The sequence below is a fragment of the Antechinus flavipes genome, chromosome 1 (assembly GCF_016432865.1).
Source record: "Antechinus flavipes isolate AdamAnt ecotype Samford, QLD, Australia chromosome 1, AdamAnt_v2, whole genome shotgun sequence".
NCBI lineage: Eukaryota > Metazoa > Chordata > Mammalia > Dasyuromorphia > Dasyuridae > Antechinus > Antechinus flavipes.
In genome coordinates this window covers 669,299,076-669,326,597 of record NC_067398.1, presented here as the reverse complement: position 1 = coordinate 669,326,597, position 27,522 = coordinate 669,299,076, and the positions used below count along the sequence as shown (strand labels likewise).

At 36.1% G+C, this 27,522-nt stretch overlaps 1 protein-coding gene across 2 annotated transcripts in view; it reads left to right on the top strand.

The window, feature by feature from the left end:
* TMEM259 (transmembrane protein 259) overlaps positions 1 to 27,522 on the top strand; it is a 61,883-nt gene that overhangs the window by 6,430 nt on the left and 27,931 nt on the right. Inside the window, exons 2-3 of one of the 2 annotated variants that reach the window (XM_051972138.1) lie at positions 18,667 to 18,933; positions 22,380 to 22,503. In XM_051972138.1, coding sequence (XP_051828098.1) covers positions 18,667 to 18,933; positions 22,380 to 22,503 — 391 coding nt within the window. Of the gene's footprint in view, positions 1 to 18,666; positions 18,934 to 22,379; positions 22,558 to 27,522 lie in introns of both variants that reach the window. The other variant, XM_051972137.1, reaches the window with a different exon arrangement.

Below are 27,522 nucleotides of genomic sequence, written 5' to 3'. Positions count from 1 at the left end.
AAACACCTCCCCTGCACAGGATATGATAGTTCACCATTTGATCTGGTCTGTTTTAATTATCTTCATCTTAACAGACTCAGCTTTGGCTAAGACATAATTCTAGCAATGATAATGAATTGAAGACCCTGATGTAGACCAGTAAGATCTGGAAGGGGCCTAAAGAGAGCTCATTGACTCACCTTATTTGACAAATGAGGAAGTGACTTGCTAAAAGTTAATAGTTGCTGGTCCTTCTTTAGGTATGGGTCTTTCCATGATTAAGTTACTTAGTTCTCCATTCTTTAACCCAAAATTTAGCTGCTAAGTGTTCAAATGTACATAGTTTGATATAAGATCAGGAGATAGATGGATTTTAGCTCTGGTTCTGCCAACCAGCTTCCTTATGTGTGTCTTTGGGTGAATCACTTCCTCTCTTTAGGCTTCAGTTTCCTTCTCTGTCCAGATTAGATGAAGACAAACTTAAGCAACTTCTATCCTGTTCTACCTGTTCTGGCTAAATTGGCAAGACTGGAGAAAGGGTGTGTTGAAGTCTTAGGAAACCTGGCTTTTAGTTCTTTCTCTGCTACTAATGAACTGAGTGCAAATTACTTTTTTTGTATGGGCCATGGAATCATAAGATTATTGACTTTGGCCCTAGAGAGGGATTTTAAAGATCCTCTGGTGCTAATGAAGCACTATAAATTTTGAATTTACTTTGATTTTCCTCCCATTGTAGACCTAGTAGTCTCTGCTCAGAAAAAGTAAATGTGAAAAAAACAGAACTAGAGAGATTAAGTTTCTTTTCTAAATTCATATAGATTAAAAGAATAGAAATGGAGCCAAACCTAGGTTTTTTTTTTCTTATTCTAGATTTTTATCATCTGTAAAATTAAGGTATGGGACTAAATGATCTCTTAAGACCTAAGTTCTAACATTCTGTGTATAATTAACAAGACTTCTCTCCCTAGTCCTAGAAATTATTATAAGCAGTGTCATTATTTATAGTGAGAAGCAATATTGAGTTCATCTTTTTAGCAATGAGTAGTCATGGGTGTTTCATCTGAAAAGGACCCTAGGCACTCCTAGGGTACAGTTGCCAAAGCATGAATAGCTCAGTGAAGAGGCCTCTATATATGAGAAACCAACTATGTTAAACTTGCCTTGGTGGCTGAAAGCGTTTGCATAGATGCAGTATATTGTATATACACAGTAAATTCACAGATGTATATATTGGATTCCCTGGAGGCCAGTTAATGAAGAGTTTAACTCATCCCTACTTGCAATGGAATTGAAGGGAGTGAATTAAACAAGGGAAAAGGAACTGAATGACCATTTGCTGTTAATTTTTTAAAAAGTATCATGTGACTCGGATCATCCATATGACTATAGCCATTTGTCGGTAGTATGTAGTCTATTAGTGTTAAGCAATTTTTTAATGCAGATTATATGTCATTGAATCCTCATCACCACACTGTGAGGTGTGTAGTTCCAGTAATGTTGTTCTGTTTTGTAAATGGTGAAACTGAAGGTCAGAGAAAGGTTAAGGTACATTCTTAAAGTTACACAATTAGTGAGTAGTACAGCCAGGAATTGAAATCAGAGCCAGGCACTCTGATTCCAAGTCTAATGAAAAAGAGGGAGAGAAAGAGGGAGGGAGGGAAGGAGATTGTGAAGTCATACAAAACATTTCCATATTAGACATATTGCAAAAGAAAATACAGACAAAAAATCCCCAAGAAAAATAGTTTTAAAAAGTATGCTTCCATCCGTATCCAGTTGATCGATGATGCAGTTGGATCATCCTTATAATATTGCTGTTACTGTATGTGAGGTTCTCCTGGTTCTGTTCACTTCACTTAGTATCAGTTCATATAAATCTCCCACCTTATTCTGAAGCCACCTCTCCCTTGTCTTTTTTTTAAAATAGCACAGTAGCATCTCATCACAATCTTCTATCATAATTTGTGTAGTCATTTCCCCAATTGGTGGGAATCCCCTCAATTTCCAATTCTTTGCTTATATAAAAAGAGCTGCCAGAAACATTTTTGTCCAAAAAATCCTTTTCTCTTTTTTTTGCTGTCTTTGGGATACAGAAAATTGGTGGCTTAAAAAAAATCACATCATTTCCTAGTAATACCTCCCCAGGTACCTCCTCCTCTGGAACAAAGAAGTACAGTTAAACAAAACAAACCGACACATTGATCATGTCAGACAGTATTTACCTCATTCCCATACCCAAAGACTATCTCGTGTTTTTTTTTTTTTTTTTTAATAATAACTTTATTGACAGTACATATGCATGGCATTTTTACATTATCTCTTGCACTCACTTCTGTTCTGATTTTTCCCTTCCCTGCCTCCACCCCCTCTCCTAGATGGCAGGCAGTCTTATGGTTCTTTTTTTTTTTTTTTTAAATTTCATAGCGTTTTATTTACAAGTTATATGTATGGGTAATTTTACAACATTGACAATTGCCAAACCTTTTGTTCAAATTTTTCCCCTCCTTCCCCCCATTCACTCCCCTAGATGGCAGGACCAGTAGATATTAAATATATTAAAGTATATATTAGATACACAATAAGGATACATTATCAAACTGTTATTTTGCTGTACAAAAAGAATCAGACTTTGAAATATTGTACAATTAGCCTGTGAAGGAAATCCAAAATGCAGGCAGGCAAAAATATAGGGATTGGGAATTCAATGCAATGGTTCTTAGTCATCTCCCAGAGTTCTTTTGCCGGGCATAGCTGGTTCAGTTCATTACTGCTCTGTTGGAACTGATTTGGTTCATCTCATTTCTGAAGATGGCCAGGTCCATCAGAATTGATCATCATATAGTATTGTTGTTGAAGTATATAAAGATCTCCTGGCTCTGCTTGTTTCACTCAGCATCAGTTCGTGTAAGTCTCTTTAGGCCTTTCTGAAATCATCCTGTTGGTCATTTCTTACCGAACATATTTATTCAGCCATTCTCCAATTGATGGGCATCTATTCAGTTTCCAGTTTCTGGCCACTACAAAGAGGGCTGCCATAAACATTCTTGCACATACAAATCCGTTTCCTTTCTTTATGATCTCTTTGGGATATAAGCCCAGTAGTAACACTGCTGGATCAAAGGGTATGCACAGTTTGATAAGTTTGAGCATAGTTCCAAATAGGCGGTCTTATGTTAAATATGTTGACTATCTCTTGTCTATTGAGACTCCTTCGAAGTTGACTGTCATTTCACTGATCCCGAATTCAGATGTCTTAAGTCATCTAGTTTAAAATGACCCAGATTTTACAGTGTGGGAGGGAATGAAAAGAGTATGGATTAGGAGTCAAAGGATCATAGATTTAGAGCTAGAAAGGACTTTAGAGACCAAATCATCTTCCCTCTCTGAGCGTCAGTTAATTCATCTTTGGTATAAAAAGGTTGATTACATTTAAGAACCTTTTCAGCTGAAAATCTTAATGATCCCATGAAATGCCAATGTCTTGGCAGTGCTAATATTCTTTGAGTTGGTGAGATTAAGAACATCAAGTGTTTTTTGAGGGGGAGGGGTGTGGTATTAATAAACCGTTTGAAATGCTTATAGGATGCCGAGATTGGTAACTCTTCTAGTCTACTAGGAGGAAGTTTGAATAGTTACATACTAATACTTTGTAAAAACTCAGGAGAGTTAAGTCACACTGTTTAATGTTGTACCAAGAATTCTATCCAGTTTATTTGCTTTAGTTTTCTGTAGCTACTTACTATCTCCAATGAGCAGTGTTTTAAATTTTTTCCCTTGTTGACTTTCCCTTTCCTTCCCTTTTCACTTTTAATCCTGGACCAAGTTTTGTCTTTGAAATCATTTTACTTCTGAGTAGAGGTTTCTAACTGAGTAGAGTTAGTCACCCCTCTGCTGTGGTGGTGACTGTCCCTGTGGGGCTGTTTGTTGATATGGTATTAAGAATCTTTTCTCTCTGAGCTGACTAAACTTTTTTTTTTTTTTTGGGTAATTGCAATCTCTTACACATGAATTGGTCCTTTCTGGTTTCCTGGTCATGTTTATTCAAGCTCCATAAGAATTGATAGTAGAGCTGAGCTTGTGGTTAGGTTTCATTTAAAACCTTTTGTTTGTTTTCAAGTCATAGACTAGATTTTTTTTCATAACTAGATCTTTAAAAACATTTAATTTAATATTTTTCCCCAGTTATGTGAAAAAACACTTTTAATATTAGTTTAAAAAATTTTTTTGAGTTTTAAATTCTTTCTCTCTTCTCTCCACCCTTCATTGAGAGGAAAATGAATTTGATATAGAATATAGTCAAGCAAAACATTTCCATGTCAGTCATGTTGTGAAAGAAAATATAGACAAAAAAAATCAAGGAAAATATATATGCTTCACTCTGCATTCAGACTTCATCAGATCTTCACTGGACATTGATAACATTTTTCTTGTTTCACTTGTATTGCTAAGAATAGCTGTCATTCACAATTGAACATCATAAAATTGCTGAGACTATATATGATGTTCCCCCTGGTTCTTCTCATTTTCTTTGCATCACTTCATATAAGTGTTTCAAGGTTTTCCTGAGAACATCCTCTGGTCATTTCTTATAACACACTATTATTCCCTCATAATCAGATACAATAAGTTGTGTCCCCTCAATTTCCAATTCTTTGCCATTAGCAAAAGAACTGCTGTAATTATTTTTGTACATAGTGATCCTTTTCCTTTTTGTTTTTAATCTCTTTGGGAGTAGTGGTACTGTTCGGTCAAAAGGTAGACATGGTTTTATGCTCTTTAGGCATAGTTCCAAATTACTCTACAGAATGATTGAATCAGTATACAATTTCACCAACAATGTATTAGCATCTCAGCTTCCCCACATCCCATCCAACATTAGTCATTTTCCTTTTCTGTTATTTTAGCTAATCTGATGAATGTGGGGGTGATAGGTCAAGTTGTATTAATTTGCATTTCTCTAATCAATAGTGATTTAGAGCATTTTTAAAATATGATCTCAGATAGTTTTGGTTACTTCATCTGAAAACTTCCTGTTCATTTCTTTTAATCACTTATTAATTGAGTAATAGTTCTTAATTTGTATAAATTTGAGAAGAGTTCTCTATACATTTGAGAAATGAGCTCTTTATCAGAGAAACTTGCTATAATTTTTTTCAGTTATGATTACTAGCTATGTATTTCCTTCCATCCTATTACCCCCATCCCAATTTATCTTGCTTTCCTTTGAACCTTTCCATTCTGACTTTTACTTTTTCCATTCTACCTTCTCTTTTATCAGCTCTACATCCTTCCCCTCCCTCCCCTTTTTAAAAATCACTTTATCACTTTCTTCTATTTTCCTGTATTGTATGATAGATTTCTATACCCACTGAGTATGGATGTTATTCCCTCTTTGAGCCAATTCTAATGAGAATAAGGTTCAAGTGCCCCCCTCCCCCCAATCTTCTCCACAGTAAAAGCTCCTTTATGTCAGATAATTTAACCCCATTCTACTTCTCCTTTTGCCTTCTCCCAGTACATTCTTCTTTCTCACCCCTTTACTTTTTTAGATAAATATCTTCATATTGATTCACACTTGTGTCCTCTGTCTATATATATTTCTAACTGCCATAGTAAGAAAGTTTTTTTTGAGTTACAGGTATCTTCTTTATGTAGAAATTTTTAATCTTATTGAATCCCCTATGATTTCTTTTTTCTGTTTATCTTTTTATGTTTTTCTTCCATCTTGTATTTGAAAGTTAAATCTTCTATTCAGCTCTGCTCTTTGCATCAGAAGTGCTTGGATGTCTTCTATTTTATTAAATTTCCATTTCCCCTCCTGTAGTTATACTCAGTTTTCCTGGATATGTTTCTTTTGGTTGTAATTGTAGTTCTTTTGCCCTTGCCTTATATCTAAGCCCTCTGGTCTTTTAATATAGAAACTGCTAGGTCTTATATGATCCTGACTGTAGCTCCACAATAATTTGAATTGATTCTTTTGGGCTGTTTCAACATTTTTTCCTTGACTTGAGAGCTCTAGAATTTGGCTATAATGATATTCCTGGGAGTTTTCATTTTAGGATCCCTTTTAGGAGGAGGTTGGTGGATACTTTTAATTTCTAATTTACTCTGGTTCTAGAATACTAGGGCAGTTTTTCTTGATAATTTTGTGAAAGATGATGAGTAGGCTCTCTTTTAATCATGGCTTTCAAGTAATCCAACAATACTTAAATTCTTAAAATTAAATTAAATCTCTTCTGGAACTATGTTTCATGTCAGTTGTTTTTCCATTGGGATATTTCACATTTTCTTCCGATTTTAGTTTATTGTTTCTTGGTATCTCATAAAATCATTAGCTTCCATTTGTCCAATTTTAATTTTTAAGGTATTATTTTCTTCAGTGAGCTTTTGTACTTCCTTTTACTTTTGGTCATTCATACTTTAAGAAAATTTGTCTCCTTCAATTAATTTTTGTATCTCTTTTTCCATGTGGCCAATTCTGCTTTTTAAGGTGTTCTACTCTTCATTAAATTTTTTGTGCCTCTTTTACCGTTTGGCCTATTATGTTTTCTTAAGGTGTTATTTTCTTCAATATTTTATTTTTTGGTGCTTCCTTTATCGAGCCATTGACTCTCTTTTCATTATTCATAAAAAAAATTCATGGATTCTTTCCCCAACTTCTACCTCTTTTGATTTTTAAAATCCTTTTTGAGTTCTTTTATGGTCTGAGACCAATTCATATTTTTCTTGGAGGCCTTTGATGTAGCAATTTGAACTTTGTTGCCTTCAGAGTTTGGGCTTTGATCTTTCCTGTTGTTATAGTAACGTTCTGTAGTCAAGATCTTCTGCTGTTTGATCCTTTTTTTCAGCCTATTTCTTGATTTTTACTCGATACTGAAGTGGGGCTCTGCTTCTGGAATAGACAGTGTTCCCTCTATTTCCTGTATTGTATGATAGATTTCTATACCCACTGAGTATGGATGTTATTCCCTCTTTGAGTCAATTCTAATGAGAATAAGGTTCAAATGCCACCCCCCCCATCCCCACCCCCGTATTCTCCCCAGTAAAAGCTCCTTTATGTCAGATAATTTAACCCCATTCTCTAATCCCTCTAGAGGAAACACTGTCCCAAGCTTCAGGTTTTTTGTTCAGCTGTTTTCAGAGATAAGTCTGGGGACCTGCAACTTTTTTGTTCTTCTAAAGTTCTTCTAAAGACCTATGAAGAGATTTGTTAACTGCTTTTCCTGAATTATACTCTGAACCGTGAGTGGTGACAAGCACTCTTTTCTGCCTTGTAATCAAGATCCCAGCTCCCCTGTGGCTGCAAGATCTGGTGTTTAGTGCTGTTCCTGCTCTTTGCCCTGGGACTGAGAACCAGGACTGTGACCCAGCTCTAAATATAGGCACACAACAGAGTCCTGTTCTTGGTGCCAACAAAAGGACTTCTTCAATCTCTTTCTGATCTATTGTTTCTCCCTATTATCATCTGTAGACAAAGAGATCCAGAAGCTATTGTCCCTTGATTCAGTTGCTTCCAAGTCCTGCTTCTGGTTTCCTGAGGTGTGGCCTGTACAAACCAAGCTCCACTCTCAGCCTAGTGCAACCAATCTTTCTTGCCAATTTTCTAAGTTGTCTTGGACTGGAAAATTGTTTCACCCCATCCTTTTGTGAGTTCTGCCATTCCATCATTTATTTTATAACATTATTTAAAATTGTTTGGAGGAGTTTTGGAAAGATATTAGGCAAAACCTTGTCTTTTCTTCTCCATCTTTGGCTCTGCCTCTTAATAACTAACGCTTTGTTTATTTATTTGTTTGTCTATTTGTTTATCTACGTATCTCTCTATCTATTTGTTTGTTTGTGAGAACTAGCCCAGGATCACAAAGCTAATACCTGTTAAGTATATAGGCTAGATTTGAACTCAGGTCATCCTTAATCCAGGATCTGTGCCATCTAGTTGCTGGAATTTATTTTTATTTTTGTCAATCACTAACTAAATCTTAAGGCTTTCTCACTTCATGGAACAATCCATGTTTAGCCTTAGGACATAATTACAGCAGGCCTGGTGGAAAGAACTTGGTTGTGTGACTTTGGATCAGGTCTTTAACTTCTTTGAGTCTTAGTTTTCTCATCTGTAAAGGAAGGGATTGGACTAAATTTAATGGCTCTTCTAGATTCATATTTATGACCCAGTAAAGGACTGTTGTAACTAAGGGTAAACTCTTCTTTCTGGAAAGAGGATGGTTTATAGTAGAGGTAGGGGTTATGTTTGTTTTTGCTAATATCCTTGTCCTTCCTGAAGACATTGCCTCAGCAGTGTGTCTGTCTGAGCCTCTGTAGCCATCTCTGGGGAGATGTGCGGGACTGTGCAGTGCATTCTTTTAGATTTTTCTGTGGCCTCTAGTATCTGTCCTATTTATCTTGCTGATCCCAGAGGCTTTGATGCTCTCTTTAATGTGAACCAAACATTAGCAGATTATTCTAAGTTTCAAAACCCAGAATAGGAGGAAGGAAGCAAGTAACCACCTAACAATTATAGACTATCAGAGATAAGAGTAGTAGAGGGCCAAAGGCAAAGGGAAAAGCATGGTAGGAGTTGGAAGACACATGGTTAGAAGTCTTAGGTTTCAGTAGCTTCATTTTACAATGAACAAAATTGAAGCTTAAAAAATTGGCCCAAATCAAATTAATTAGTGATAGAATTTGGACTTGACCATTACTGAGCTTCATTTCCCCTGTATTGGAGGTGATACCTGCCCCACCTTCCTAGGAGAAATGTTGTGAGAGTTAAATTAAATATAATAATAGTTCCCATTTAGATAGAAAAATTGGTAGTCTGGGGTACTTCAAGGTTAAGTACTTTCAAGGAAAGTACTTGGTAATCCAGAAGTGTGAGTTTTTATTCAAAACATTGCTAGTTCCTTAATTTTCTCCCTTTACTGCACTCCTTTATTTCTTCATGTTTCAGTCCCTAATTCTTTTCTTGCAATGTTCTTCACCCTTTCCAATTTTTTTATCCTTTACATTCAGTTCATATATTTGTTCAGCACTTAATTGTATGCCTCCCGTGGTATTGTAAAATTCCTAAAGATGTTGAGGCAAGGTTGCTTTCTTATTCTTCTGCCTCCTCTCTTCTTATTTTTCTCTAATTCTAGTTCTAACTCACTCAGTGACCTTCAGCGGGTCACTTGTCTCCTTACCCTTTCCAGCTTTCTTACTTTTTAACTTCTTTATAGCCACTCGGTTGCTACACCAGCTTATTTGCAGTTTTTCAAATATGATGTAACATTTCCTTCTCTGAGTCTTTGTTTTGATATGTCCCTTATGCCTGGAATGCTCTCCCTTTATGCCCATCTCTTCTCTGCCTTCTTGTAATACTTAACTCAAATCCCATCTCCTACAGCTTCATCTGCTTCAGCAGCTGCTAATGCCTTCCTTTAAAAGATTACCCTGATCTACTCTGTATTTATATTTTCCATGTGCTTAATTATTTATATGTTGTTTCTCTCTTTAGAATGTATGCTCCTTGAGGGCTTTTTGTGTGTGTGTGTCCCTATTTCTTAGCACTATGCCTGATACATATAATATATGTTCAATAAGTAATTGTTGACTAACTCTGAGATTTAGTTTCCTTATTTGTAAAAAGATTTGGACTTAGTGATCGTTAAGGTCTCCTCCAGAGACCTTATTAAAGTGTGGTCTCTGACCTGTCTCTTGGGAAGATAGAGCTTGAGCATATCACAGCATTAAAGGATGGCAGAGAAAGTTAGAAATTTATTATAATCAAGTAACAGAAGTGCTAAGAACCTGTCAAGGTTCCTTGATTACACCAAAGATAAATTTCCCTGCTTCTGTTTTGTTGTAGAAAAGTTTAATGTAACCATTGTCAGGGAAGTATGAGGTGCTCTGTAATGGTATATCAGATGTCCCTTTTACTGAGAATAATCAAAAAATCTAACACTCAAACTGTAGCCTTGTATGGGTTTTCCCCCTAGTAGAGTAAGCAAAACCTGTTCTTAGGAAAGGAAAGCTGAACCAACTCAAAGATCAACATTTTCTTACCTGACAGCTAGAAGAGCAATGCAAGGATAGACCTTGAATTCTTTACTGCTTGAAGTCGAGAGTAAAGTTTGAATGACTTCACAAATCTGAGGTACCAGGTAGTTGTAGAGCCAAGAGACTTGATCTGCTGCCATGTGTTTTTAGTGCTTTCTCAAATCTACAGAAGTGTCCATAATTTGTTACATTTTAGCATACACTTACTTAGCCTTTCATTTGAGGCCCTTAACAAGTTGATTCTAATTTCCCTTTACAGTCTTATTCCATACTATTCCTTTTTATGTGGGCCATACAGGATTGAGATTACTCAAATTCATCATTTGATCTCCTGTTTCTGTGCATTTGTACAAGCTTTCCTTCATACCTGGAATGTACTTCTCAGAATCCCATCTTCCTTCAGGTTTCAAAAGGTATGAAACCTTCCCTGAGTTCCTAGTTGTTACTGCTAGTCCTCCTTCAGTTAACCTTTATTTACTTACCTGTGAATTTATACCTTTAGAAAAAAAAAAAGCATCTTCTTTTTCCAAATACAAGCAAAGATAGTTTAAAACATTCACTTTTTTTTTAAATAACTTTTTATTGACAGTACATATGCATGGGTAATTTTTTACAACATTATCCCTTGCACTCATTTCTGTTCTGACTTTTCCCTTCCCTCCCTCCACCCCCTCCCTTAGACGGCAGGCAGTCTTATACATATTAAATGTTATAGTATATCCTAGATACAATATATATGTGCAGAACCGAACAGTTTGCTTGTTGCACAGGAAGAATTGGATTCAGAAGTAAAAATAACCTGAGAAGAAAAATAAAAATGCAAACAGTTCACACTCATTTCCCAGTGTTCCTTCTCTGGGTGTAGCTGATTCTGTCCATCATTGATCAATTGGAACTGAATTAGATCTTCTTTTTGTTGAAGATATCCACTTCCATCAGAATACATCCTCATACCGTATTGTTGTTGAAGTGTATAATGATCTCCTAGTTCTGCTCATTTCACTTAGCATCAGTTCATGTAAGTCTCTCCAAGACTCTCTGTATTCATCCTGCCGGTCATTTCTTACAGAAAATAATATTCCATAATATTCACATACCACAATTTACCCAACCATTCTCCAATTGATGGCCATCCATTCATTTTCCAGTTTCTAGCCACCACAAAAAGGGCCACCGCAAATATTTTGGCACATACAGGTCCCTTTCCCTTCTTTAGTATCTCTTTGGGGTAGAAGCCCAGTAGTAGCACTGCTGGATCAAAGGATATGCACAGATTGATAACTTTTGGGGCATAATTCCAGATTGCTCTCCAGAATGGTTGGATTTGTTCACAACTCCACCAACAAAGCATCAGTGTCCCAGTTTTCCCGCATCACCTCAGACATTTATCATTTTCTTTTCCTGTCTTCCTAGACAATCTGAGAGTTGTGTGTGCTATCTCAGAGTTGTCTTAATTTGCATTTCTCTAATCAATAGTTATTTGGAACACTCTTTCATATGAGTGGAAATAGTTTCAATTTCATCATCTGAAAATTGTCATATCCTTTCACCATTTATCAATTGGAGAATGCCTTGATTTCTTATAAATTAGAGACACTTCTCTATATATTTTGGAAATGAGACTTTTATCAGAAACTTTAACTATAAAAATGTTTTCCCAGTTTGTTGCTTCCCTTCTAATCTTGTTTGCATTAATTTTGTTTGTACAAAGGCTTTGTAATTGGATATAATCAGAATTTTCTATTTTGTAATTAATAATGATCTCTAGTTCATCTTTGGTCACAAATTCCTTCCTCCTCCACAAGTCTGAGAGGTAAACTATCTTATGTTCCTTTAATTTATTTATAATCTTGTTCTTTATGCCTAAATCATGGACCCATTTTGATCTTACCTTGGTATACGGTGGTAGGTGTGGGTCCATGCCTAATTTCTGCCATACTAATTTCCAGTTTTACCAGCAGCTTTTGTCAAATAGTGAATTCTTATACCCAAAGTTGGGATCTTTGGGTTTGTCTAACACTAGATTGCTATAATTATTGACTATTTTGTCCTGTGAACCTAATCTATTCCACTGATCAACTAATCTATTTCTTAGCCAATACCAAATGGTTTTGATGATCGCTGCTTTATAATATAGTTTTAGACCAGGTACAGCTAGGCCACTTTCATTTGATTTTTTTTTTTTTTTTCATTAATCTCCTTTAAATTCTCGACCTTTTGTTTTTCCATATGAATTTTGTTGTTATTTTTTCTAGGTCATTAAAATAGTTTATTGGGAGTTTGATTGGTATAATACTAAATAGATTAGGGAGTATTGTCATCTTTATTATATTTGCTAGACCTATCTAAGAGAATTTAATATTTTTCCGATTATTTAAATCTGACTTTATTTGTGTGGAAAGCGTTTTGTAATTTTGCTCATATAGTTCCTGCCTTTCCTTTGGTAGATAGATTCCCTAATATTTTATGGTATTGACAGTTACTTTGAATAGAATGGAATTTCTCTTTATATCTTTTGCTGTTGGATTTTGTTGGTGATGAAATGTTGAGGATTTATGTGGATTTATTTTGTATCCTGCAACTTTGCTAAAATTGTGAATTATTTTTAATAGTTTTGTAATAGACTCTCTGGGGTTCTCTAAGTATACCATCATATCATCTGCAAAGAGTGATAATTTGGTTTCCTCATTTCCTACTCTTAATTCCTTTAATCTCTTTCTCAACTCGTATTGCCAAGACTAGTGTAAAACATTCACTTTTGCAAAACCTTGTGTTCCAGATTTTTCTCCCTCTTTTCCCCCTCTCTCCTTCTCCTAGACATCAAGCAATCCAATAGATTAACCCTGTGCATGGATTATTTTTTCTCCTGATAGAATGTAAGTTTCTTAAGGGCTAAGTAGTGTTTGTTTTTTGTAGTTGTATTCCTGGTTCTGAGTATTTTAGGTATTTGGCAAGTGTTTGTCATATTGATTAGACATAGAATTGACTAGACTTAGATACATAAGATGTGGAAGAGTGAGAGCTCAGAGAAGTTACAAACCAAAGAGACTGGAAGAATGGTGCTGCCTTCACAGAAATAGAAATATTTAGAAGGAAGGTATGGCTTGGGGTGAAGGGGAAGATTAGTTCTGTTTTAGACATTCAATTAGAGGTGTCTACCAGATCTCCATTTTGAAATGTCTAGTTGTTTTACTGGAACTCAAGAGGGAGACTGGTGTTGGACGACTATAACCTTCCATGAGAGTTCACAGGATCACCCAGTATATAGAGAAAAAGGAAGAGGACCAGCAACAGAAGCATCTGTATAGTACGTATAATGTGGGTGAAGATCCCAGCAAAGGCGTGTGCAGACAGGTAGAATGAGAACCAAGCAAGTAATGTCACAAAAACCCAAAGTAAGAGTGGCCAAAAAGAGGAGATAATCAACAGTGTCAAATGCTTGAGAGAATTCAAGAAAGATAGAAATTGAGCAAAGACCATTAATAATTTATAGGTGACTCCAGTGAGTGAAGAGTAAGTTTAGTTGAAGTGACATCTATTCCTAAGAGGTGACTACTAATAGCAAAGAAATCTGTTGGCCCTGCGAGCTATAGCAATAATAGAATGAATGGCTTTTTTCTTACTAACACATTGATGACAAATCATAAATATTCTTTCTTAATATAAAGAATAGTATGTATCATATGCTTGGAATATAATCTAAAGGTGAAAACCATAGCTGGGATGCTGGAAATCCATGTTCTGGTATTTGTTTTGCCACTTCATACCTTCTGACTTTGGGTCATGAAAAGAGACCTGTGAGTTTTGATGAGTCACCATATTAAAATGAGCCAAATGAGTAACTTTACAACCAAAAAAAATCTAATGCTATTTACCACTGCATCAAGAGAGGCATGGTGTCCAGAACAAGGGAATTGATACTCCTGCTATAGTCTGCAATGATCAGAGCACATCTAGAATGTTATGGATCTGTTGTTTTGTTTTTGTTTTTGTGAGGGGACATGCTTTGGGCCGGACATTGACAAGCTAAAGGGCATCCAAAAGAGGACTGTTATTAGGAGGGTGAAAGGATATAGCCATAATTCTGGTTTTCACCAACTCATGCCTGTACTATTACAATAACAAGCAGCTTGGTCTTCCCGCCTCATGTCTCCCTATTCCATTCCGTCCTACACTCACTTGCCAAAATCATCTTCCCAATATGCATGTCCGACCATATTAGTCCCCTATTTAATAAATTTTATTTGATCTCTATTAACTCTGGATCATACATAAAATCCTCTAACATTGAAAGTCCTTCCCTACTTTCCCCCTTCTTGCCTTCCGTGTTTTCTTACACTATATTGCCTTCTACATGCGCTGATCCAGTAATAGTGACTTTCTTGCTGTCCCTCAAACATAGCATTCTAATCTTCCCATTCTTTGCCCTTTCACTAGCTGTCTTCCTTTCTTGCAGTACTCTCCTTCATCTCCACTTCTCACCTTTCTTGACTTCCTTAAAGACTCAGCTTAAATCCTAAATTCTATAAATTCTTTTCCGCAGTTATTGTTTTGCTTTCCTCCAATGTATCATAGACTACCTGGAATGAGCATTGTTTGGATGTTGTTTGTCCTGTTAGTATGTGAGCCCTTAGAGAGTAAAACCTGGAAATTTGCGCCTTTCATGGTTATCCCTATTGCTTAGCATGGTGCCTGGCACATAATAAACACTTAATTATCTGTTGTTATTTTTGTGGTTGATTTGGAGCTGAAAGGGACCTTAGAAATTGTCTAGTCCAGTTCCAGTCATCTTAGGTGAGGAAGGAGCCTAGTCACACAGTTTCAGACTCAGCCCTCTTTCTACTCTGTCATTCTGCCTCAGAGAAGATTGAAAACTATCATTTTCTCTTTAAGCATTTAATCTTTAAAGTGTTAAACTTTAAACTTCCACTTGTTCCCCTAATTGAAAGGGGGACTAGTCTTGTTTTGCTTGGGCCCAAAGAACAAAATTAGGAGCAGTGGGGAAAAGTTTCAAAGAAATAGATTTAGGTTAATATAAAAAAAAATAAATACAATTAGAGCTTTTTAAAAGTGGAATAGCTCATGGTATCTAGATGGTGCTGTGGATAGAGTACCAGCCCTGAAATCAGGAGAGTCTGAGTTCAAATCTGGCCTCAGACACTTAGCATATCCTAGCTGTGTGACCCTGGGCAAGTCACTTAACCCCAATTGGCTCAGAAAAAAAAAATGGAATAGCTTTTATTGGAAATTTTTGATTAAGGTTGGTTGACTACTTGCCATGGATGTTGTAGAGAGGATTAAGTTAAGTTAAACCAGCAAGCAGTTTTTTAAGCATCTACTTTGTGTTAGGCACTACCAGGAATACAAAGAAAGGCAAAAACAAAGCCTTCAAGGAACTTACAATCTAAGGGAAAGCCAGTGTGCATACATTGATGTACAAGTTGTGTGTGTGTGTGTGTGTGTGTGTGTGTGTGTGTGCGCGCGCGCACGTGCGTGTGTATGTGTGTGAATACACACAAATTAAGGAATGTAAGGGATAGACACATGAATACAATGACTGGTATGGGGAAAAGGGCAGTTGGTAGATAGTAAAGGCTGGTATTGGAGAAGGAAAGGAGAGGTTATCTTCTGCACGTGGGATTTGGGCGTAATTTTCTAACTAGGGAAGGTGAAACTGAGGCACAGAGATTGTGATTGCATCATTGTCACATAGTACTGTGGCAGTTAATCAAACCTGTATGGTATGATGCCTTATACAGTGTTAACTTTGAAGAATTCAGTTACAATTTAAGAGTATTAGCTTCTTCATACAATGATACTAATAATAGCTGGCATTCATGTAACACTTTGTTGCAGTGCTTCTCAATTTTCTTCTGCTCGTGGTAGCTCGGTATTCTTTAGTCTGAGGAATCCCAGCTATCTCTTGATGTGGGAGAGTTGGGAGTCTGTAAGTACACGCCATTGCAAGTGCAACTTTCTGAAAATTTGTGGCCTGCCAAGGTTATTAGAAGAGGCAGTGTTTTTTAGTGCCAAAGCTCCTCATATTAAACCCATTGTCCTTTGATTTACAGAACAATTGTGTGAGACAGTCGATGCCAAGTATTAGGATTTATAGATGACAAAACTGAGGCTCAGCAAAAGGAATTAACTTTCCCAAGACAGTGGCAGAGCTGGGACTAGAACTCATGCGTGTCTTCTGTTAGTCCAGACAAGCACATGGTCCTTTACCTTTTTCTCCCCAGATACTTAGAGTTACAGCAAGCAGCACAGTAATGAACACTTAGTAGGCATTCAGTAAATACTTATTGATTGAAATGGTGTGCATTTACTACAAAGATTACTGTCTTGATGCCTTGCTTAGCCATTTTCTTTTTGAAACAGTCACTTTTTTCTCCTCTTCTATGAAATATAGCTGACAATCCTGGCCCTATGTGCTTCACAAGAGGTCTTCTCAAGTCAGCACAGTGTTTATTAGAAACACGTTTGCTAGCAAAGAATTGTTAGTATAGTTTGGTTGTACAGAAGAACCCCTTTCCTTTCTAGAAATCTTTATGATTAGAGAAAATATGCACAAAGTATATGTTCTTTCCTAGGGGTAAAGCTCTTGCCCTTTTGTTTTCCATTGGCCTGTGTTTGTGGTATTTTGATAAAGGGAATGTATTCATCCTGAAATTCCACAAGGATCTTAATGCCATCCATTCCATGAGAACTGGATAAAGCCTCATCATGCTTATAGCTATAAGAGTGTAGCAAAGATTTTTCTTTTAAAGTCATCAGACATTGCTATCATAGAATCCAAAGCTGCATTATAAAATCTTTGGTCTCTAGCATAAGAGAGCAATGAGGCAATTTCTTTTTGTGCAGTCTTGAGGCTATAAACTTGTAGAAGTAGTTCATCCCCACTAGCTGTGGTTGTTGAATAAACAACAGCTTTGTTTTTGACTCTGGATGAAATCTCTTGAAATTTTTTTTTTTTTAAATCATAGACTTTAAGTTGGAATGGACTTCAAAAGTTGGCTTAACCTCTACCCAGATCAAGGATTCAGACTGCAACTTCCCCAGAAAGTGGTCATCAACCTCCTGCTTTTATCATAGCTAACCTTTACAATAAGGTATCTTTAGTACCTTGAAGTTTGCAAAACTGTTTACATAACATATCTTTTGAAACACTGTATATAACTGCTGGCATTATCCTTGCAGACCTTCATTCTCACTATCTGCTGAAATAGCCTTTTTGACTTTTGTACAGCTAGGATCATTGGGACGTTATTTCCAGAGTCGAGCTGAAATGCATCTTGTTGAAGTCTCCTTCTCTCCTTTCCCTTAATCCCCAGCCCCTTTTACTTCTACTTTTGTTCTCTAGACCCAAACACAAGTTTAGATTTGAAGTAAGGCCCAACTCTGTGATTATTCACAACAATTCTGGCTAACATTTTATGTGTCTGTACTATTTTTCATTTCCAGTAAGCTTTTCTCACAATAGATAGCCCTTTGAGATAACTTACTTTTTTTTTTTTTTTAACATGAGGATATTTGGGATGTTAGAAGTGAAGTCATTTGTCCATAGTAGCAGTTAGTGCTTGAACTCAGATCCTCCTTCCAAGTCAGATAAACCAACAGTTCTCTATATTATTTCCTTTCTATATTTATGACCTGATTCTCATACTTTTTTAGCCTTTTAAAAACTAAATTCCTTTATTGCATTATAGCCTTTTATTTTGGAGTGCCAAATTTAGACATATTGCTGGTTGTAACACTTGTACCTCAAGACTGATTTAATTTGTAAATACTTCTAATTGTGACTCTTGTCTTTTCAAAATACTTCAGTGGCTCTCTTTAGTCTACTGAATAAAATAAGAATTGAACCCCTTCATAATCTAATGCCAGCATGGCTATTCAGTCTTATCTCACATTCTTCTCTCATTAAACTGAACCTATTGACATGGTTCATTCACTGTTCCTGGACAACATGTGTTCTTTCCCATCCCTGAATTTTCTCATGCTTTTCTATTCCATTGGAATATGCTTGCTCCTCAACCCTACCTCCATCTCTGCCTGTTCAATTTAAGAGAAATTCAGATGGCACCTCTTCCAAGAACTTTGCTTGATTGCTTAGTATGAAATAATCCTACTCTCCTTGGATCATATATGATTAATTTTAAGACTTAATCCTACTAGACTATGAAAAGGAGTCCTTCAGAATGTCAGCCATATTTTACTTATAGTACATCGGCATTAGAAGGGCCATGAGAAGTCATCTAGTCTAGCCTGTACAGTGATTTTCCCTTCAACAAGTGTCTCTTCTTTGTTTGAGGGCCTCTAATGGATGGAGAATTCATTAAGTCTCAGTATGTCAAGTTCTATTTTTAGTTAGCTCCAAACCTATATCTGCCTCCTGCAACCCATTCTATAGGACTAAGCAGGAGTCCTAACATATGTTAATTTCATTTCTCTCTCTCTCTCTCTCTCTCTTTTTGGTTGGACTAAGGTTTTTTCCAGGGAGACAAGGTCATATTTACTTAATTTTATATTTCCTCTAATACTAAAAACAATACCCTGCATGTAATACCATTTAATACATGATTGTAGGGCTGGATTGAAATAAATATGATCATTGACTTTGGTTTTCTTCTTGTTTTCCAATATTTTTAGGCACTCTTTGTGCTTTTCATCTTGGCCTATATCCACATTGCCTTCTCTCGCACCCCTATTAATTGTTTGGAACATGTGCGAGACAAGTGGCCCAGAGATGGTATCCTCCGAGTAGAAATTCAACACAACTCCAGCCGAGCTCCCATCTTCCTCCAGTTTTGTGATGCTGAGAGCTTCCCAGGCATGGTGATAGAGTCTGAGGAAGAAGAGGAAGAGGAAGAAGAAGATGAAATGACAGTTGAGATGTTTGAGAACAGCTCAGTCAAGGTAAGCTGAACCAGGATAGAACAATGGCAATTGAGGTTTTTTCCCCCAGAAAAACATATAGAAATTTTCTTAAGAACTAGAATTGAATTTGGTTATAATCTAGTTCAAACCTTTCATTTTAAATATGGAGAGACTGGCCTAAAGAGAGGTGATTTGCCCATAGTCATGTACATAGTCAACATTTATTAAGTATAGCAAGCATTAATTAAGCTCCTACAATGTATTTGGTAGTGTTTTCAAGGAACTTATAATCTTAATGGGGGAGACAACATACAAATTACTATATATAGTCATGGATAGAATAAATTGGAGATAATCAACAGAGAGAAGACACTAGTATTAAGGAGGATCAGGAAAGGCTGATTGAAGAAGTATATTTTAGCTAGGACTTGAAGTAAGCCAGAAAGTGGAGATAAGGAGAGAGAGCATTCTAGAGATAGAGGATAGCCACAGCTAAGAAACATAGTATCATTTATTGGGGAAAGAAAGGAGGCCATTGGTACTGGATTGCAGAGTACATGCAGTAAGACTGACTGGAATGCCAAATAAAGGCTTTTATATTTGATCTTGGAGATGGTGGAGGTGGTGGAGAGCCCATTGGAATTTATTGAGTGAGGGAGTGACATGGCCAGAACTGCATTTTAAGAAGATCAGGTTGACAGTTGAATGGAGAATGGACTGGAATGTGAATAGACTTGTTGTAGGCAGACTCACCAGTAACCTTATTGTAGATGTCAGGTGATGAGGGTCTGTGCCAGGGTGGTCACAGTGTCAAAGGAAAAGAGGGGTTATATTGAAGACTCTCTCTGCCTTTTCTCTCTCCTTTCCTATCTCACCCTTCCTAGGCTGGAAATACAGCAGCTATTCAAAGGTTCAGTCCTACTACTCTTTGGTACAGAAACTTTAACCTGCATCTCTATATTTCCCACCTGGGCTGGTCGCTCCTTAGGCAACCTGGTAGCTCTTCACTCCTTAAGACTTATCTTAGTGATGTGGGACTTAATACAGACAGGTACCTGGTTGGCTTTAGCCTTACTGAAGTTTAGAGCTCTCAAACTCAAGCCATCTACTAGTCTTGTCCCTTAGGAGCAAGGTTACAGTTATGTGCCACCACACCTGGCAACAAGAATTTTTAAAATGATACCATGTATATATCAACAAGAATTTTTCCAGCACTACTGTCTAATGCTGTTTGTTTGGGGTTTTTTGCACCATTTGTTCCAGGTGCTGAGGATACAAATATAAAGAATGACAAAGTCCTTATTTGCCTTTTTTTTTGGGGGGGGAGCAGAGAACGACACAACAAGGCAGATGGGGTTAAGTGACTTGCCTAAGGTCATACAGCTAGGAAGTGTTCCTTCCTAGGAATCCTGAGACCAGATTTGAACTTAGGACCTCCTGATTCCAGAACTGGTATTCTGTCCACTTCACCATCTAACTGCCCCTGACAAAGTCCTTATTTGCAAATAGTTTATAGTTCTAATCTAGAAGACAAGTACATGTAGGAATATACACAGCATAAATATAAAGTAAATTGATGCAGATATGGGAAAAATTTAGTGAAAGACATAATTGTTTAAGAAGGCAGGCATTAGTTGGGAGGAGTCAGCCAATGCTTCACACAGAAGATGGTTGTTGAGCTTTGTCTTAGAGAGGAGAGGGACTGAAGTAGAGGTATTCTACTTTTGGAGGAATTCTAGGTTTGGGGAAGAAACAGTATAAAGATACAGTATCAACACTTGAACTTCAGTCCCTGCTCTAGGTCTTTCCACTATACTAAGTATATATCCAATTGAATGTTATCCTTTAAGAAAGGTCATTTTTTTGAGGTCAAATAATTTTCTGAAAAGGATTTGATGGCTCATATCTTTCTGAATGATAACTCAATATTTCTGCAGCACATCAGTTTATAAATTAGGGAGAATATGTGTTATTAATCCCCATTTTATAGAGGAGGAAACTGAAGTGATTTGATTATCATACAAAATAAGTGACAGGGCCACCACTCTCAAACTTCAGTATTCTTTGTCCCAAGTTTAATGTACTTTCCATTATATTGGTCTTTTGACCATCTTAGTGAAGTAGAATCACTGTCTTTAAATATCTGAATGTCATATGGAAGAAGAATTAGACTTTTTCTCTTCTTGCCTCTATGAGGAGAACTAAGGTCATTGGGTATAGAAGTTGTAGTAAAGTTGTATTAAGATTCATTATAAGCTGCAGTTCTTCCAGAGATCCTCAGCTTACCAGGGGCATAGAGTAGATCTCTTGCCATTTTCCTCTAGGTGAATAGTTTCTTCTTGACTGACAATTCAGATGAAAGCCTTTTCATTTTCCTTTGGATTTTTTTTTGTTTTTTTTCCATACTAGGAACTCTGCTGTCTGAGAGAAAATGATGTTTTCCCCTAAAACTTTAAGTATAATATAACTACCACCACTTTTCCATGGCATAATTTATAAGTAATTTGATAAAACACAAAAAAGCCTTGAAATTAGGATGTTTGAAAGAGTATGAGGGTGCTAATAATATTTGTGTTTCCTACTTATTTTTCAAGATTATTGTGAGATTGAAATATCATAGACAGAAAACACTTTGTCAGAAACTTTGGAAATGTCAGCTGTTATTGTCAGAAGTCTTAGGATCATAGAACTTAGAGATAACTAAGTACAACTGCCTAATTTTAAAGTCCCATGTATTTGGCTTATACTGTCTATATAAAGAATTCTGGATTATAATAATTAATATTTATAGAGAGCTTTAATGTTTACATAATGCTTTACATATATTATCTCATTTAATCTTTAATTTTAGCCGATCAGTTGTTTAGCTTGGACTTAGGTCTTTGACAGCGATTTATTGGTTCGTGTGACAGAGCATTCTAAGCTTGTATTGGTCTGGTCAGCCAAAGTCGAACATACTGTAACTTGATTTTAACATAGTGATGTCATTTTTGGTTTTCTTTGAGAACAAAGGACAACAATGAACCATTGGTACATAAAGCATTCACTTTGGCTTCATGTTCAACATCTTGCAGATGGCTCAGCCCAGTAAAGAATTTGGTTTATTTAATGTTATTTAGTATCCTTAAGTCCTCAGGGAGTAGTTATCCCTGAGAAGAATAGTACTTGTCTTGATCCCAAAGCAATACTGAGGTTTTTGGCCACTTTATTACAAATAGCACATTTGTGTTTTTGCAATAGTGATCCAAGTCCTTTTAGATTACAATTTAAAAAAAAAACAAAACCCAAAAAACTGTGACCTTTGGAGGTAGGTGGCTGAGGTTTGAATCTTGGTATTATCATTACCATCATCATAGGCCATTTCTCTTCACAGAATCGAACTGTCCTCATTTGTAAGGTGGACTATATCCTTCCCAGGATTGTATTATTAATTTGCAAGTCTTTGCTAACTCTTTTGCTGCTGCTGCTGCTTTTTTTAAAAACAGTTTGAGCTGGACATTGAACCAAAGGTGTTCCTGAAGCCTTCCCGGGTGAGCAACCCTGAAGCATTGACCCAGATGGCCAAGAATCAAAGCCAGGAGCTTTCCTTCACTGAGGCGACGACTAAAGGTATGCAGCCTCTGATCGAGACTGTGTCGGAATTTGAGATGCTAGCCAGAGCAGGTAAAGACAACTTCTTTTGGTACCCTGTTCTTTCTCTCTTCACTAACTTTCCCCCTTTTCTTCTCATTTCAGCTTTCCTTTCATCTGTTTATCTTTCACTCATTCCCTTAATCCTTTCTGAGTGAAGTCAAAATATGAGTGATAAGCATGTCAAGCAAATGCTTAACCAATCATGTGGCTATCTCCCTGGGCATCTGTTTAGGGAGAGAAGAAATTAAGGGGTTCTTTGAGTCCTGAGGCTTATAAGTGCAATTTGATGTAATTTTTAAAAGCAAGTTGTTCTCAATTGTTTTGGTTTAAATTAAAAAAAAAAAAAAAACAGACATGTTTAGGGCCTAGTTCTTTAGAAGTTAGCATGATGTAGTGAGAGAAAGCAGCTGCTGTGGGGTCCTTCTAGACACAGAATTGACAAGATATCAGAATTCTTCCCTGAAAAAGAATCTCCTTTACTACAGGTCACTTAGGACAGGAAATCTTAAGTCAGAACTTTTTTTTTTTTTAAACATCATTGCATTTCAATAGAATTGGTTTCTTATGTAAATTCTATGTATATTCTTTTATTTCTGCTTACTTCACTCTGTGTTAATTTATTTAATTCTTCCCTTGTTTCTCTGAATTCCTCATTTCTTACTGTATAGTAATATTCTATCATATTTATATGTCATCACTTTTTCAGCCATTCTCCAATTGGTGGCACCCACTTTGTTTCTAATTCTTCCCTACTACAAAGAGTATTAATGTGATTGTTTTAGTTTACATTTGATCTATATTTTTCTCTCTTTTTAATTTGGGATATGTCTCTAGAAGTAGGATAGCTGGTTCAAAGAGTATAGACAGGTTAATCACTTTTTATGCATAATTTTAAACTGCTATCCAGAGGGGTTATTAGTTTGTAGGATGAATTGTTTTGCATTTCACTTACTATAAGTGCTTTTAAGGCAATAATTATAGTTTGAAATTTTGGGGGAAATGTTCATTGATCATTTGTTATTGAGGAATGGCTCTTGGCATTAAATATTTATATAAATTCCCTCTATACCTCTGATATAAGATTTTTATCAGTGGTAGTTGATGCAAGTTTTTTTTCTCTTTTATCTTCATTGGTTTCATTAAGGCAGATACTTTTCAATTTTATGTAATTAAAGTCATCTTTTTTATCTTTTATAATCTCCTCTATCCCATGTTCTTTTAATAATTTTCCTGTTAAAGTAACACTTGAGACTTTTGGGGGGACCTAGCCACTGTAGGAATTTGTTTTGCTTGATAATACATCTTTGGGTTGTTTTTTTGTTTTTATTTCTCAATAGTATTCCATTTTGCCAAATACACACAAAGATAGCTTTCCAGCATTCACATCTTAAGATTTTGTATTGCATAATTTTTTCTCCCTCTCTATCTTAGCTTCTCCCTCCCTGAAATAGCAAGCAATCTGATATAGGTAATACATGTACAATACATGTACAATCTGATACAGGTAATACATGTATATAATTCATATTAGTCATGCCAAAAAGGGGAAAATCATGAGAAAAAGAAAAAGTAAACAAATACACACAAAAAAGGTGAAAATACTGTGCCTCAATCCACATTCTGTCTCCATTGTTCCTCTAGATGCAGATGGCATTGTCTAAGTCTATTGGAATTATCTTGGATTGCTATATTGCTGAGAAGAGCCAAGTCTGTCCTAATTGGTCATACATAATCTTGCTGTTACTGTGTAATGTTCTGTTGGTTTTGCTCGTTTTACTCAGCATCAGTTCATGCAAATCTTTCCAGGCTTTTCTGAAATCAGCCAGATCACATTATATATCTTTGTAAGAGCTTTTTGTTTTGTTTTTCTTGCTTTCTCAACTACGGGAGAGAAAGGAAGGAAATGCAAATCTCAAAATAAAATCTAATTAGAGTTTTAAAAAATTCCATTGCTAACTTGTTAAAGGTCCTTTTGTTTTCTTTGAATTTTTTTCCCCCAAATTTTTTTTTGTCTTTTTTTTAATCTTTTTTTTTTTTTGAGGCAATTGAAGTTAAGTGACTTGCCCAGTGTCACATAACTAGTAAATGAGGTCAGAGTTGAACTCAAGTCCTCCAAACTCTGGAGCCTGTGGGCCACCTAGCTGCTCCTTATTTTTTATTTTTCCAATTATGTCCTGTTTTTTAAATTTTTATTTTGGTATGTACTGTAAGGCATTACTTTTTGATTTTCCCAGCAGTTTTTGTCAAAAAGATACTTTTTCCCTCAATAATTATTCGGTTTATTGGACAAGTAAATGGTTTACTGTTCTCAGTTGCTTCTGTTTATTGCTATATCTAGTCTAATCAGCTGATCTATTTTTTGAAAAACAAAAACCAAATAATTTTGATCACTATTTTATAATATATTTTGAAGTTTAATAATGCTATTAAATGCTATATACCTTTAACTTGTAATTTTTTCTCATGGTTCTTACAATTTCCTTTGATGTTTTGGATTTTTTTTCTTCCTCCAAATGAATTTTATTTGTTACCTACAGCTTTGATATGGTAGTAACACTGACCTTGATCCTGCAAGTTAATTTAGGTAGTAGCATCAGTTTTATTATGTTGGTATGGCCTAACTATAATTACTGAATGGCTCCCTGCATATTTGTTTTCCTTTATCTCTTTAAGAGATGTTTTTAAAGGGAAGCTAGGTGGTTCAGTGGATAGATCACCAGCCCTGAAGTCAGGAAGACTTGAGTTCTTAACACTTCCTAGCTGTGTGACGCTGGGCAAGTCACTTAACCCCAATTGCCTTAGCAAAAAAAGGGGGAAAAATGCTCTTTAGTTATATTAATATAAATCTTATAAGTATCTGGTAGTCTTAGATATTTTCTTCATTTTTAAATGTTTTGAACGAGATTTTTCTTATTATTCCTGATTTTTGTTAGTGTTGTACAGAAATGATGGTGATTTTAATGCATTTGTATTCAACTGCTCTTGAAGCTATTTTTTTTTTTTTTAATAATTTTTTTATTGACAGAATCCATGCCAGGGTAATTTTTTTTTACAACATCATCCCTTGCACTCGCTTCTGTTCCGATTTTTCCCTTCCCCCCCCCCCTCCCCTAGATGGCAATCAGTCCTATATATGTTACATATGTTGCAGTATATCCTAGATACAATATATGTTTGCAGAACCGAACAGTTCTCTTGTTGCACAGGGAGAATTGGATTCAGAAGGTAAAAATAACCCGGGAAGAAAAACAAAAATGCAGATAGTTCACATTCATTTCCCAGTGTTCTTTCTTTGGATGTAGCTGCTTCTAATCATCATTTATCAATTGAAACTGAGTTAGATTTCTTTGTCAAAGAAATCCACTTCCATCAGAATACATCCTCATATAATATCATTGTTGAAGTGTATAATGATCTCCTGGTTCTGCTCATTTCACTTAGCATCAGTTCATGTAAGTCTCTCAAGTCTCTCTGTATTCATCCTGCTGGTCATTTCTTATAGCACAATAATATTCCATAACACTCATATACTACAATTTACCCAGCCATTCTCCAGTTGATGGGCATCCATTCAATTTCCAGTTTCTAGCCACTACAAACAGGGCTGCCACAAACATTTTGGCACATACAGGTCCCTTTCCCTTCTTTAGTATTTCTTTGGGATATAAGCCCAGAAGTAACACTGCTGGATCAAAGGGTATGCTCTTGAAGCTATTAATCATCTCAGTTTCTTTGCTGATTCCCTGGAATTTTTAAAGACTACATCATGTCATCTGCAGACAGGGATAATTTTGTTTTCTCTGTGTCAACGTTTTTCAACTTTGTTTTGTCATCTTATTGTTCTAGCTAACATTTCTAGAACTGTGAGAGATGAATTTGGAATTATGATACTTGAATTTAAACCCTGGCTCTGTAAGACTGCAAACAAGTCCCATAATTCCCCTTGCACATTGTTTTTTCCTTTTCAGAATGAGGTTTTGGTTAGACTACCAAGATCTTGGAAGTCTCTTCCAACTCTTAAGGGTATGATCCCAAATAAAAGGGGGAGTGCTTCCTTGCTTTTGTTCAGAAAGCTTCATTCTAAATGATAGCTTTGCTTTCAGACATCCTTTTGATTATATTTAAAAGGGAGTATTCCAGTCTTATGCTTTTTAGACCCCCTCATTTTATAGAAGAGGAGACAAAGTTCCTAAAGGAGATTCCTACTTGCTTTTCAGCCATTCTGTGATCAAATCACTGGCTCACTTTGAGGCTTTTATATAGATTCTTAAGGTTTTTATATAGATTCTTAAGGCTTATCAAGTGCTTTATAACTGTTATCTCATTTGACCCCACAACACCTCTATGAAGTGCTAGAATTATTGATTTTTTACAGATAAGGAAACTGAAGCACTTAAATGTAAAATGAGTTGCCCTCCCTGCACCTGAGCAACTCTACATCCCTATCTCACCAAGGAATTGTGTAAGGCAGGATTTAATCTCTGGTCTTCTCTGACTCCCAAATCTTGTGCTGTGTCCACTCAGCCACCTAGCTAAGTGAGGATGATTAAAAGAAACTATAATTATCACCTGTGCTACCTACCTGTTTTAAAGATAAAATAGAGTTATGTGTGTAAAACATTTTGTTGCTGGGGAATACAATAGAATTAGCAATTCTTTTGCTTTTGCATTTTCCTAGGTCATCATTCTATCTACATTTGACATTATTGGCTCTTGTCTCATGTATTTTCTTTAATTAACCAGGGACTTTTCAATAAGGCACTTGTGTTTTCTAAGCTTCATTCTAGCTCTGACATCTGAGATTTGAGGTGACTTAGGTTGTACAGCTCCAGCTCTGTCAGAATTTATCCAACCAGATATCAGTTCAGTATCCTGTTTTCTGTTGATCATCTTAGAGTCATCACTAGATTAGCCACAGATTAGTGAATTTCTCTGACACAGTAACTCTTGAAAGTTACAGCTGGGTTGTGCTACATCAGGAGAAGAATCCATAGT